The sequence below is a fragment of the Myzus persicae genome, unplaced genomic scaffold, assembly GCF_001856785.1.
Source record: "Myzus persicae strain clone G006 unplaced genomic scaffold, MPER_G0061.0, whole genome shotgun sequence".
In the NCBI taxonomy this organism is placed as follows: Eukaryota; Metazoa; Arthropoda; class Insecta; order Hemiptera; family Aphididae; genus Myzus; species Myzus persicae.
The window spans coordinates 224650-239571 of record NW_019103873.1 but is presented as its reverse complement, the minus strand read 5'-3'; the positions used below and the strand labels follow the sequence as shown (position 1 = coordinate 239571).

Here is a 14922-nt window from a genome sequence, read left to right as displayed (position 1 = left end):
ATGTTTACTCGAGTATATTTATTTAATGCTTAAAAATATTTCTTCCACTTTATTATAAAAAAGATGTATATAATAATTATAATAATAAATATATATAGTAGTAATATAATAATAATAAAGAGAAACAATCCGAAATGTATAAAATTATGTGAATGAAATCTTCAAATCGAATTTCGGCTAAAAATATGTGGATATACCAACAACTAAAAATAATCATGTCATGCATTATCATTAACATTATTGCTAACAGGGTTCCTGCGCCGCTGCTATTAGGTTCGTACATGACCTGCACGCCCGGAGAACAAGTGCCGCCATCCCCCAACCGGGCATGGCAGAAACCTGCGGGTGCCCAATAGACATTCTGCCAAACACAGACACACACGTGTATGATACGAGAAAAAAATTACCTGCACGCCAATATTTACACAACGGTCAATGTCACATTGTCATCGATGGGTTCGAGTGGGGCCGGGACAGATTTCCCGATTTTGATAGCGGTAGTGATAAGCTTTTGGCCGAAATGATAAGAGTGGTTGTTCTTTGGTATAACATCGGTTACACAGTGACCAACTTGAGGTGGTGTTGCATAGCAAGTCGAGGGATATTTTCGATTTGCGGAGCGGAGCGACGGCGCCGAGGAGCGTAGCGACGAGTGCCGCTAACAAGGCATCACTGTAAATTATTTCTTATTGGTGGTGTCACTGCTGGATCTCTGGTATATTCTGGTACGAGTTGTGGTATATCGAGATATCATAAAAAATTTTTCGCTTATCAAAATCGGGAAATCTGTACCCGTCCCGGGTTCGAGTCGACAGTTCGTGAAATAATTATGTGCCTCTCCCGCGACTATGCAGCGTGAGGCTGTGAGCCTCGTCGCGGAAAAAGTGGGGGTGGTTACGGCCAGCCGCGGCGACGACAATATGGCTCACAACGCCATCTCTGGAGCTTTGGTTACGTTTTACTTTTACTGTGACGGCCTCTTAAGTAGTTAAAATATATAGTAAGTTATATTCTTAATTATCAAATTAGTACATTTTTTTTAAAACCTGTACAAAATAATTATATCCTACTGTATAGTGTAGGTATTATACAAACTCACATAACCACATCTCTACTCCAAAATCTAATTCTCAAGTAAAACAAAATATAAGGTACCTACTATTTTATTAAAAATTATCATGAAAATAATGTCATCACTAAATCACTTTATCAATGTTATCTGATTTTGTTAATTTCAAAAAAGGGGCCAATGTAGGCAATTTTGTATAAGGATTAGGTTTTGTTTTGACTAAACACGTTTTCTTAAATTCTTTGCTGTGATTGGTTGGGTAGGTTAGATGATCACAAGATCAACCTAACTAACCGAACACAAGACATTTTTCAATTGTTATTATAATTATTGTTCTATGTTATAACCCTCGATATCGTGATAACCATTTGTTTCATAAATATTTCTTAATAGTAATATTATTTTTTTAGAATGCGTAAGACAATTAAAAAAAACTATAATTTTCAATATAATATACAATATTCAATTATCGTATTTCTATAGTATAATTCTTAAAAATAATTTATATTTAGTTTAATTTAACGTGCCAATCAATCCCCAGTATAATGCTACTGGGAATTTTTTTTCCAATAATTTCTTAGAGTAAATTATTTACGAATGTGCAAGTACATTTCGTCAGTTTAATACTTAGTATAATAACAAATTATAATACATACATAGTAAATATTGGTATAAAGTTGTTTTTAATAATTAGTAAAGATATAACAGAATATTGTACATCGATGTATATTATAGAATCATATACCTTTCAGTCAAAATATAAGAAGTATTTAAAAATATATTTATAAATAAAATCAAGTTTAACTTTATTTCGTATTTATCTATTATAGATTGGACCATGTAAGGTGGCTTTGATAAAAATCAATAACAATACTTGGGCATTTATTATTAGCATCAGAAGCCTTGACATATGATGGTTCTTCGACGTCCTTCCATTTCATTAAAAGATAATTTGTACCTTCTATCGGTTTAGAGTGGATAATCATTTCTGGTTCCAATCCTAAAAGAAATCCGTTTGAGCGATATTTCATACTCGGTGAAGGCAGCTTGGGTAAAGATTTTCCACTTGCAACCTATTGAGATAAAAATGTCTAATTAAAAATATAAGACATCACAACAGTTCATTTTTGTTTTCGAACCATTTTCATCGTGTTAATAGAAATCTACGTTTGTGTAAATTGTTAAAGTCATATAGGTACCTAATACTGTAAAATATATTTACTTACACCAGTGTTAATTTCTTCCGACATCGTATAAATACAATAGCTGTGACTTGTATATTATAATATGGAAGCTGGTATTTTGGTGAGGCGACTACTCGGGTATCACTGGTCCAGACCGTTCTGAGTATAGCTAACGACTAACATAGTGACAAACTAACAAAGCAACGTGACTGCGGCCTATGCGAGAATGCGAGATACGGTTCGAACGGACAATGAAGGTTAGGAAGTTAGATTCATCTTTTTTCTACTGACAAAAACGCTGGCAGGGTCTTTTTTCTATGATAATAGTAGTCCTGTGTAGGTTCGTAGCTGGTGTATCCCCCCCCCACCCCTGTAACTCAACAGTTGTGCGTATTACTGACAACGGTCAACAGCTAGTTTATCAGTATAGATGGCAGATGCTGTTCGTCGCCCACTGAATAATATAATTAATAATTATGTGATTTATTTGCGTTGTTCAGTCGACTTTCTAGTGTTGAATTGTTTAAATTAATAATAGTTGTAACAACTATTAACAATATAATATTATAATTTATAATTTAAACAATTCAAATAGCTACTTCATTTTTAAAAGTAGGCTACTATAAAAAATGTACACATCGTAACGCAAAATATATATAAATATAACATAATACCTACAAATTATAATATTTCGTTGGTATTGTATCAGCTAAAACTGATCTTAAAATTTGATTTCACAATAGTGTCTTTTACTTTCATTTAATATACCTGATTAAAATTCATAATATATACAACATATTACAATATTATGAATCGACAAAATATATATATTTTTATCTTTATTCTTTATTATGTATATTATAATATAGAAGAAGCAGTTGATGAAATTTTTATGGATTTCTGACTCAAAATATTTTGCAAATTTTCCTGATTTTTGCGAATTGTGTCAAAATTCTTAATTCAAACGCTTATAAAAATCGTGTGGTTTATAGAAAACGTGGTTATAAATATTCAGCAAAAATGTCATATATTTACCATCATTTTTTTTAGAGTTACAGTATTTTTCGTAAAATTAAATATTAATTTGAAGTATAAAAAGTAAATTTAAGCCTCAAAAGAATATGAAAACAAACTTACTTGCTTTCAACATCGACTCTTTCGGGTCTTGTTGGAATCTGTGATATTGTGCGTGGACTGCGGAACAAATCAAATATCTTCTACTCAACTTAAGTCTGAAAATATTATGATTTATTATGAAAAACAACTGTACAGAACGCAGTAGCCAGTAGGTGTCTTGTTCATGTCTGCTTTGCTAACTGAAATTTTAGAATCTTTGCATTTTTGTAACTATTTCCACAATCACCACGGATTTTACTATAGTCTATACTTTATACTACGTCAATATGATAGAACCAAAGATATATATTAAAATACAAAGTTTTATATGAAAGAGGTCCGTGTTTGCAATTTGATCATTGATTTAATGAAATGTGATATAACAATAACCAAAATAGTTTTTATAATTTTAAAATTTAAATTTCAACATTACATAAAGAACCAATTATTTTAATTTTTTATTTAACTGTTGATTAAGATGGTGTTTAAATATTAAAAACACAAGCATATTTTATTACGATTTATTAAATAAAAATCTTATTGTAAATAAATGTGATTACTACTTTTTAAATTTAACATAAAGCCTATAAAGGTGCATAATGCATAACATTTACCTCACCGACCAATGACCATACCAACCAGTCCGTAAAATGCCAAGTTAAATATTTTCTCTGAATGTTGTCGAGCACGAAATTAATAATTAATATTTCATATATCTAGGAACTCCTTTCTACACTTCGAACTGAAAGGATCGAGATATTTAATAAAAATTATTGAGCAGAATGAAATATGTGATTAAAGACTACTGAATGTTGTGTTTAACGAATAATGGCTTATTGATTTACTGTATCTTATATCAAGGCCGTAGCCAGGGGGGGGGATTAGGGTTCAAACCACCTTCAAACATTTTTTTGATTTAAGATTTAATTATTTTTTGAATGAAGATTAATTTAATTTAAATAATATTTTTATATTTTATTATTTTATTATATAATATAACATATTTATACTCTACCCCGGGCCCACCATATATTTTTCTGGCTACGGCCATGCCTTATATATTTCTCTTTTGTTCATTGAAATTATTATAATTGTGAATCGTCTCCGATATGAGTGACGACGATTGGCTTTTGCCACAGATAATAATAATAATATTATATACTATGATATCGTCTTCAGTTTTCGAGTGTTTACTTCTTTGGATGACACTATACATTTTTTACTTCAGATTCAGAAACAGAATATTATTGGAAGTATTTAAATCAAAACAGTTCATAATGATGAAAGTATAGGCATATGTTAGATATTTTTAAAATGTATTATTATTTATTAGTAACTGCCCATCGGGCTTGCGGATTCAAAATTAAAATCATAAAAACTTTGAACCTTGGACTTGAGACAGTTTTAAAAAATGATGTGAAATTATGAAAAATCATAAGTCACATATGACATATGTCTTAACGAAAACTAAGATGAATAAAATATAAGATGACTATTTGAAACCAAGTTAATTTAGGCTTGCAATGTAATGTAATGTTGTGTAAGTGATTTCAACTTGGAAAAATGTATCAAGAACATAAATTTATAGAACAATTTTTAAAGATTTAAATGTTATATAAAAATGATAAGATATGATTAAATAACAGTATACAGTTCATTGATGAAGGTAATATAATACACAATAATTAGATAGTAATTAACAACCATTAAAATTATTATTTTAATACCTAACAGAGATCCAATAATTGTTTAGCTAGGTTTTAACAACTCGACTAGTAAATACTATATTATAGTTTTATTAAAATTGATAAATAATTAAATAGTATATACTGCAGCGTAAATAATTTAAATATAGAAGTGTAATAATGATTTTCTTTCAAAAAACGAATGTCTCGCTGTGACGCCGGTTATAATAGTAGCTATCACAGCTGATGTATATGATAAACATAAATATTATTATATACATGACAAAATATATTAATTATTCATACATTTTGTCATGATTATGATATATATCTGTGGTATCTATAGGCCATGCTCGGAGAGCCTTAATAATAAGGTATTAGGTATTAAAATAAGAATAATAATCTAATAATATTTTCTAGCCGTGCATACTGCGGGGCCGTATTAAGATCTTAAATCATGCTGCGTAGAAGCGTGGCTCGTGTGATAATGAAGACGTGATTATTTTAGTGATATTTTAGTATCACCTTGGTGATTATGTGAAATCATACACAGGTTAACAATATTTCCAACGTGAATCTCATACAAGACAATTTGTGATATCTTTGCCAACACTGTTATGAACGATTATAATTACAGAGATTATCACTCAAACTGTTAAAATTTGTTCGTAAAAAATATTTTTTGTTTTCTTTTGTTACTATTTTGTTATACATTTGCAAATATTTATTAGCCAGTAGCCACTAACCACTTTTATTTGGAATGTTTATCAATGTGTAGTATAATATCAGTATAAATTCGGATGGTGATTAGTAAAAAAAAATGTCTAAACTTGAGTTAAAAATATCGGACACTTACATTTTTTCACCAATTTTACGTTTCAAAATATAACATTAATTTATAGTCTAAAATTATTTCGAAATGGTAAGCGACCTTTGTAACTAATAATAGATTATAGCTCATATGAGACCATTTAAAATGTATTAATTATCTTTATTTTCATTTCTACCTAACCCTATTTACTTAAGTATTTATGATAGCCCATTTTTATTTATTTGTATGTATACACAAATAAATAATAATATATATCTAATCCATTCATTATCTTGTTTTAATTTGTTTGATTTTCAGAACAAATTAAAATCATCTCAAAAGGATAAAGTGAAAAAATTTATGACATTCACACAGACATCTGAAAGTGTTGCAATTTTTTGTTTAGCCAAAAATGACTGGAAACTAGAACAAGCGTCTGATAACTTTTTTCAAAGTCCACATGAATACGAACCTGCGAAAAACAACAACCCAGGTTTTACAGTTGATAAAAGAAAGCTGGAGGCCATGTATGCCAGATATCGTGGTAAAAATTGTATATTATTTATTATATTTAAAACAATAAGCATTAGTTTTCTCAAATCGTAAGAACTTCATTTTAGTATACAGTTTTGTTTTAACAAACTTTAAACACAATTATTTTATTAGTATTATCATTACTTTACTAATGATTTTTGTTTACAAATGAGTTTTTAAGTATTTTAATATTTTACATAGATTACATTATTTTGATTAGACAATATTTTGTTTTATTTATCGAAACATAATTTATGTATTGTTTTAGATCCAGCTGAACAAAACAAAATTAATGTTGAAGGTGTTATGCGTTTGCTAGATGAACTCAAATTACCTCCTGATTCAATATTAGTACTCATAATTGCTTGGAAATGTCAAGCAGCAGCTCAATGTGAATTCACTAAACAAGAATTTTTAAATGGAATGAGTAAAATGGGGTAAACTTATATATCATATATTATAATAGAAACATAATAATTATAACTAAATCGTATTTTTAAATTATTCTAACTTATTAAAACTTAAGTCATTATTTTAATTAAGACAGTTTTACTCAAATACAACATTTTTCTGATACGGGTTTAAACTTTATTTTTTTACACAGCAGTACAGCATGGGTTTTAATGGCATTACCTCAATATCTCCATTACCAATATCTGGTTAAAGTTATAGTATCTTAAATGTGTTTCAAATAAAATGTTGGTAAACAAATATATAAATTCTAAATAATAGGTACCAAAAAAAAATATGCAAAGTAAAAAATAATGATGCATTATAATCTTGTTTGTTGTATTTTTTTTTTCAAAGAATTTTCCATATATTATAATATATTGAAAAGTACATAAATGCAATTTATTTTGAATTTTATATGATAACTCGATGTTTTCTTGCAGAACTTGTACTTTGTCCAAAACTTTAGCATAAGAAAGTTAACAATATTTTTTCGGTTTCCAACTTTCTTTGAACACCTACCATGCCAGTAAAAAATGTATCAAAGTAAAGATGATAGGACTAATGAATTAGTGATTATGTATTTATGTGTCAGTGTTGATGTTTTGAGTTGTGATGCAACTGTTATTCTTAGTATCTGTTTTTCATCCTCTAACTTTTGATATATTTATTTGATCAACATTGTATACCATGTCTTCTAGGGTAATGGGAATATTTTATGTAACTCACAAAAGTAAAAAAAATTGTATTGAACACCAAAATAAATTTATGCCAATTTTTTAATACAGAGGGAGTTATTTCAAACTTTCCTGATTCTTTAGAAGACCTTATATTGTTGTATAACGTATAATTATAGTATCAAAAAAAAAATTAATATGATTACAAGTGATTATTTGTTTGGTAACAAATACAAAAATGGTGTCTTATTGATTTATCAGTAGAATTAGTCTAACATTGTATTACATATGAACAAAATAAAATGTACAATTTATTTTATAATTTTTTTTAGGTCTGATTCAATAGAGAAATTAAAAATTAGATTACCAACTCTGGAAAGAGAACTTTCAGATCCATTAAAATTCAAAGATTTTTACTATTTTACATTCAATTATGCTAAGAATATAGGTCAAAAAGGTCTAGACCTTGATATGGCTATTACTTACTGGAACATTATTTTTGTGGGGCGATTCAGGTTCCTTGATCTATGGTGCCAGTTTCTTAGAGTGAGTATTTAAAATAAAAGTTAAATAGTATAGAATTATAATTTATATTAGGCAATGGTTTTGTTTCTAATACTCATGTGAAAGCCAATTTCAAATTAATGATTTAAGGCAATGAATTGTTAATTAAAAATCATTATAAATTTTGTCTAATAGTGCAATAACATAATTCATCATATTTAAAATTTTAAACGTAATAATTCAATAAATACAATTTACTGTTCTATTTTAATTTGGTGGAAAAAGACTTGGATACAATATATCGCCAATATACCTAGGACTTAAACTTGATAGAAAGTTAAAAAGTTAACCTGAAACAGCACATCGAGAACTGCACCTAAGCTTACAACCTGCAACAACAACATTCTCAAATTAACTAGTTCATCCTGGGGAGCAGCAATGCCTGCACTGACAACGTCAGCCTTAGCGCTAGTCTACCCTGCCTTATATTATGCCTCTCCAGTATGAATAAACAGTTCACATTGTTTCAAGATCTATATTCAACTTCATCACTCAATGCATGTTATCTCTGGTATTGTCAAATCGATGCCGGTAGAATGACTCGCGGTTCTTTACAAGATTTTGCGACCAGATATTTGGCGTAAAAAAGCTGCATGCGAAAAGTGGTCGAAATATTTATCTAACACATCCCTGCTGCTACACCAAGACACAACAAACCTGAACCTTAAATTAAAATATAGAGAACCTACGTTTGTAACTATATTCAAACTTTTCACTCATTGAAAACCAGTATGACGGCAAGGATGGATGGGTAATTGGTTAGCAGAACTTTAACATAGATAATTGTAGTCTAATTAAGAGTCTGTATATGCCGGTTCCTTGGCCACAACTAACTCGTCAAGAATGGGTACGCACAGGATATGTTTGCTTTAGTGAGATGCTCTTCAAATTGAAAATGAGAGATCACCAAAATTGCAACTACAGTCATTGCAACTGTCTATCTCCCACATAATGAGAAACTGCCCTCACTGCTTTTAACGGAATAATGAAAGAACTCCACAAAGCTACCGATAACGAAATCAAATGGATAAAGACACTTGACATCCAACTGTATACTCCGTGCACATTAAGAGCATGACCAGTTGCCATCTAAAACTGATTTATTCCTATGTTAACTGGTCATGCTCTTAACGTATAATAGACACCTTTCTGTTGACACTTGCATATCATGTCATACGATAATAATAATTTAATGGTTACTATTTTGTTGTTTTTAAATCATTATAAATTACTATTTTTTATAGGAACACCACAATAAATCAATACCTAGAGATACGTGGAATCTTTTATTAGAATTCGCTTGTGTTATTGATGATGAAATGACAGATTATGACCAAGAAGGAGCATGGCCAGTTCTAATAGATGAATTTGTAGAATGGGCTAGGCCTATAGTTTGCCGAAATAAATCAACCCATATTATAAGTGAAACCAGATTATTGTAAAAATGAGTGAACATCATTATAAACATATGTTTTTAAATTATTATAATGAAAATGTTGATTCTCTGTTTTAAATTTGTTCGAGGGAGAATAATGTATGACTGCTCTACTAAAATATGTACCTTGGGAATATTTTTAAAACATGTTATTTAATTTTTATAGCCTAAATTATATTAACATTGTATTCTTTACCTCTTACAAAATTTGGAATTTGATAATTATTGTGTTATTAAAGCTTTAATGAAGACGAAGGAAATATTTAGGTCTCGTTGTTTGTACTTTGTTTGTTTACATAGGTTTTAACATTAATAATTTGTATACATTTTAATAATATACATTTCTGGTTCTGGCTTTGAACAATAACAACTTAATTGTAAATTATCTTGATAATATGATATAGTTGTATACTTATATATTTGAACAAACAGAAAATATACCTATGTTACTTTATTAAAAATTAAATAAGTAATTCAAATTGTTTCTGAATATTGATAATTATTAAAACATTTAATGCTAATAAATTTAGAATACATATCATTAAAAGTCATCTACTTTCAACCTGGTTCAATGAAAATGTGTTAAATATACAATATGGGTACAAATAATTAAAATAATAATATAATATGCAATAAATATTATATGTGCTATAAAATAATTTTTATTTATAATATTTCATGTTGTAGGTTTTCATAACTTATTATTATTGCCATCAGTGTACTTATACATTTTATTGCTTATTATAACATGTAAATTTCATTGTAGAATTACCATGAGGGTATCTACATAAATTTTAATAAAAGAGGAGGATAAATTCAAATATTAAATATCAACAATTTTTGTGAGCAGGAATAGTCAACAATTTCAAATTTAATTTAAAAACTTACTTAGTTTAAATCTTAGAATGATCAGAATTAGGTGAATATAAATTTAATAATTTATCATGAAGATCTCACTCTTTGATAAAATGTAATAAGGTGAAAAAACATGTCAGTTTACCTTCCTTACTGAGTATTATATTATGTAGTCATGTAGAAATATCAACTCAACCATAATTTATTTTTAGCATACAGAAGTATAAGTTTGATTTAAATGAGGTCATGGCTCATTCTCTGTTATAAATGATAATCCATCTACAATATTATTCTATTGTTGCAAAAACTCCTTGTAATTAATTATTTTAACATTAAATGATTTGAAAACCTAATTTCTCCTTTTGTTTACGTTCCGATTACTTAATATTTTATTGAACGATAAAATTACAACTCTCCCACTCTTTAATATTATTGTATATTTTTAAAAAGAATTGTATACTCTCTGAATTGAGAAAAAAATCACTCAACTTTCAGAATTATATTTTTATTTTTTATTTTTCCATTTCAGATGTTGATGTTATGAACACATAAAATATAACGATGTACATACTATCATACATTTTTTGTTATTATTATACCTAATAGATTCATTTATTTGCTATTATATAGACAATTGAAATGTAATTATTTTTGCTATTGTAACTTGTAACTTGTAAGATAATATATAAACACTTATTTTGATTGTTAAAAATTATTAGATACTTAATAGTTATTTATTCAAACAATAGTCATAACACTCATAACTCAGAAGGGATCAAGTATCAACCACAATTACATATTGTGATATGTAAATGTGTATGATCAACTAATAATTTATATAACCTGTGCATTTTGACAAACTAAATGAAAGAATATTATCTAAGGTGACTCATTAGCTTTTAATAATATTTTAATTTTAAAATTTAAAGTGAATTAATAAGTTAGTTATGTAAAATAATACAATTTTAAACGTCTCAATGTTCACTTTAAAATTTACAGTTCATTAAAATCTTATGAGATGCTCTAAATATTATTACTTTTAAGTTTGATTATGTTCAAACAAACAGAAAATTGGTTTTACTTAACCCAAATTTGGTATGAATGTAAGATGCCTGTAAGACAGATTAAGCATTTATGTAGCATACCCATGACAAATTATATATTCAATATTGACTATACCTCGTTATTGGTTTAGCATTCTCTTAATATATCAGTTAATTATTTTAATGTAATGCATATAATTCAATAACTAGTAAACGCTAAAAAAAAAATACTATTTTTGATACAGTTTGAAGTCATTACAAAACACAATTTTTACATTAATTGTAGCATACATTAAATTTGTAATATCATATTACAAACAATTCAAACAACATTTTTTCTGGCAATTTCTATGTAGAAATAAAAATGTTGAATGTTGAATTTTAAAAAATGTACAACCTCAAACTCACAAACATATGCTCCAAAAAAGATAAACGCGCAATCAGAAGGTGTGGCCCAATGCTACATTTATCTTAATTAATAATATTATTATATTTACATTTATATCCGTTACTATTTATTTGATTGTCTTGTCATCATAATGTTATTGTAGTATTTTTATTATTTATACTTATACTCATGCTTGTTACGGAAAAAAAACAACTGTTCAGGGGTTAATGTGAAAGGTTGACGGGAAGCAATGGGATTCGGTCAGTCAATCCCCTACTGACTGTGTTTAAAACTCTACCAGTGGTGGTGGCGGTGAAATGATTTTGTAAGGAGGAAGGGAGTATAGCTGATTTTTTAACATGGGCAATTTGATTATTAAATATATAATGTACAGTTATCAGATCTAAAACATAAAAAAAAGTTATAAGGGATCTATCCCTTTCATACTCCCTAACCACCTGTTTCACAGCCACTGGCTTGGGCCTTTAAGTTTAATCAAAATAAATTCTCCTTCGCTCAAAATTAGTAATAATTAATTTTTGACAATTTATTATTTTAGATGTACCTATTAACTAGTACATTTTTTTTAGTTTGATAAAAATGATTGGCTGTTAGTGTTGCCAGTTGGCAGTCACCATACACGAACAACACCCAGACCCAATAAAATAATATCTTATGTTAAGAAAGCGTTAAGAAAACTAAAATATGGTGTAATGAAGACATGAAATCCTAACAGAAATATTATTAATGGCTCCATTATGTATTTATAATGTTGAAATTTAAAAAGAAGATGGAGAAACATTTTTTGGTTTTGAGGGGCTAAAATTTTTAACATCAATGTGAGTGGAGAGGCATCATCACACACTATTAAAATAAAACTGTATTTTTGGGGGGGGGGGCTAATGGGATATTTTGGGAGGGAGTGAGGGACCGCGGAGGGCTTAGCCTCCCTGCAATTTGCGCCTGTTATTGAGTATCCTACTAATTACGACCTTATCTAATAATTTGTTGTCAGACGGAAAAAAAACATTAAAATAATATAGCTATTAGGTACGTCATATTTTAATAGATATTATAGTTATCATTTTCTAATCAGATATTGAAATCAATTATTCAAGTGTCCTAATTAGGTAGCCCCGTACCTGAGTCATACAATTAATTATATAATATGTGAACAAATGTAATATAGAACATGTTTTATGTATATCAAAGTAGAATAAAATGTATAAAATTATATTTTTTTTTTTAGAATTTCGTATGGCCAATCAAATAACAGTTAGGTTATACAAAAAAGTAAAAAATCACAAAAACAAGTTTAGGTAAGGTACGTTTTTCATGCAGCGTTTGGATGCCGTGCTGTTCCGTTGTTGTAACTCTGCATTGAAACCGTACATTAGGTCAAAAAAAGTTATTAGTACCTACCAATAATTTTAATTATTGATATAATTAGTTTTTACTAGATATGTGTTTTTTACATAGTATTTTGTTATTTCTGTCTAGGTAGGTACCTCACAGACCTGTTCTTTGTTGAATTTGGGCGTTGGGCTAGTTTAATTTTATCAGCTGACAGTTACCAGTTTACCACTTCTAATCTTATTTTTCTTATAAGAGTTGTTGTAATAAGTTGTTGGAGGGCTTTGGTCCTACTAATTGACTCAATTTATGGAAAACGCTACAGTGCTACACACACAAATAAAATAAAGCCTAAATTTTCTCAATAAGGAAAACTACTACTTGCACTCCCAAAAAATTAAGAGGACGTTACACCGGAATTTGTTGTCCTGGTCATAATGCGTTACAGCAAATTTACGCTCAGCAGTTAACTTTTAGCTTCATTGGTTTAAAAACTAGAGTAAAACCACCTATTTTATAACATTTAATAGTAGAATATTCACTGTGTATGTTGGTTTATAAAATAACGAAAATTGAAAAAACTGATAATTGATACATAACTTGTTTAAAAACGGAATCATCGTAAAATACCGACATACGAACACCGATTATGTTCTTCACTTTAAGTTTCATAATAGGTTGATTCATTCTATTTTTTCAACCAACAAAGCTAAACGTGAAATGCTGAGCATACATTTACAATATTACGCACTAGTAAGACAACACACGTGGGTGAAGCGTCCTTTTAATAAAAAATGACTAGATAATTATAATTTTATTTACAATTTTTATTGATCTGAATTATAAGAAATAATAATGAATAAAATATACAAATTACTAATAACATTGATTTTATAATATACTATATATACTATTCTATTGTATAGGTATTTTAAAATCAATGTTAATAGATACGTAAATAATTTATTTGCTACAGCAGGTACTCATTGTATAATGTCTATATTATTAAAAACATTTATTTTTCAAAAAAATAAAACCGGGTTCTCTCTGGAAATTCATTGAAATAACGCTTAAACTGTAAAATATAGTCAAAGTTTAATCAAACATTCAAACTACAGCATAAAACAACAACGCCTCAACCACAGATTATATGAAATCTGTGCCTCAACGGAGAAGGTCGTACTGGTACTACTCAATAGTCAATACTCATACTACACTAGAGGTCTATAGCACGGTAGGTAAACTTTTACAACTATCCGCGTCGTTAATTCAAAATATATAGTCAAATTATAATTATAAATGATGCATTTCGATATTCTAAATGGTATTTTTTCTATTTGCAGTGTTTCTAGGGTTTTTTTGTTTTTTTTTATTAGCCATTAGTCCAAACTATTACGGCTCGACAATTAATGTAAAAAGTTTCTAGGGTTTAATGAACAAAAAAAACGGATTGATGGATCTTGAGATTTCGTCGTTCGGAAAAAAAACTGAACAATTACAAAAAAAGAGACCACAGTAACTCGAACGTCGCAGGAATCGTCGTATGGTCAATGCACAATGGTCATTCTACGAACAATTATTTAAAAACGCGCACATCGCAAATGTGCGGGGACAAGAGAACAATAAAATGTATATGAAAAAAAGCTAAAAAAATACTACGAGCTCGATGTAGAGTAATAAAAAACGTCGTAGGTATAAATAACGCAATATTTTCCGTTTGTACGCAGACTGCTGCGCGTTAATGCGTTATTATTGTTC

At 28.6% G+C, this 14922-nt stretch overlaps 2 protein-coding genes across 4 annotated transcripts; one reads left to right on the top strand and one right to left on the bottom strand.

Moving 5' to 3' along the window:
* The first annotated feature begins 853 nt into the window (after positions 1-853).
* LOC111035716 (DCN1-like protein 1) lies at positions 854-9895 on the top strand. 3 transcript variants are annotated; one of them, XM_022317449.1, is made up of 5 exons: positions 854-1000; positions 6184-6409; positions 6668-6836; positions 7859-8072; positions 9335-9895. In XM_022317449.1, the coding sequence occupies exons 2-5, from the start codon at positions 6226-6228 to the stop codon at positions 9530-9532; spliced, it is 765 nt and encodes a 254-aa protein (XP_022173141.1). In that variant the 5' UTR covers positions 854-1000; positions 6184-6225; the 3' UTR covers positions 9533-9895. The 3 variants fall into 3 exon arrangements, with proteins under 3 accessions (XP_022173141.1, XP_022173140.1, XP_022173139.1); XM_022317448.1 differs by lacking the exon at positions 854-1000 and adding an exon at positions 5708-5976; XM_022317447.1 differs by lacking the exon at positions 854-1000 and adding an exon at positions 6071-6109.
* LOC111035717 (chromobox protein homolog 3-like) lies at positions 1676-2602 on the bottom strand. The gene is made up of 2 exons (XM_022317450.1): positions 2296-2602; positions 1676-2142 (listed from the first exon to the last, which is right to left on the bottom strand). Exons 1-2 carry the CDS (start codon positions 2317-2319, stop codon positions 1894-1896), a joined length of 273 nt encoding a protein of 90 aa, XP_022173142.1. The 5' UTR covers positions 2320-2602; the 3' UTR covers positions 1676-1893.
* Positions 9896-14922: the final 5027 nt, after the last annotated feature.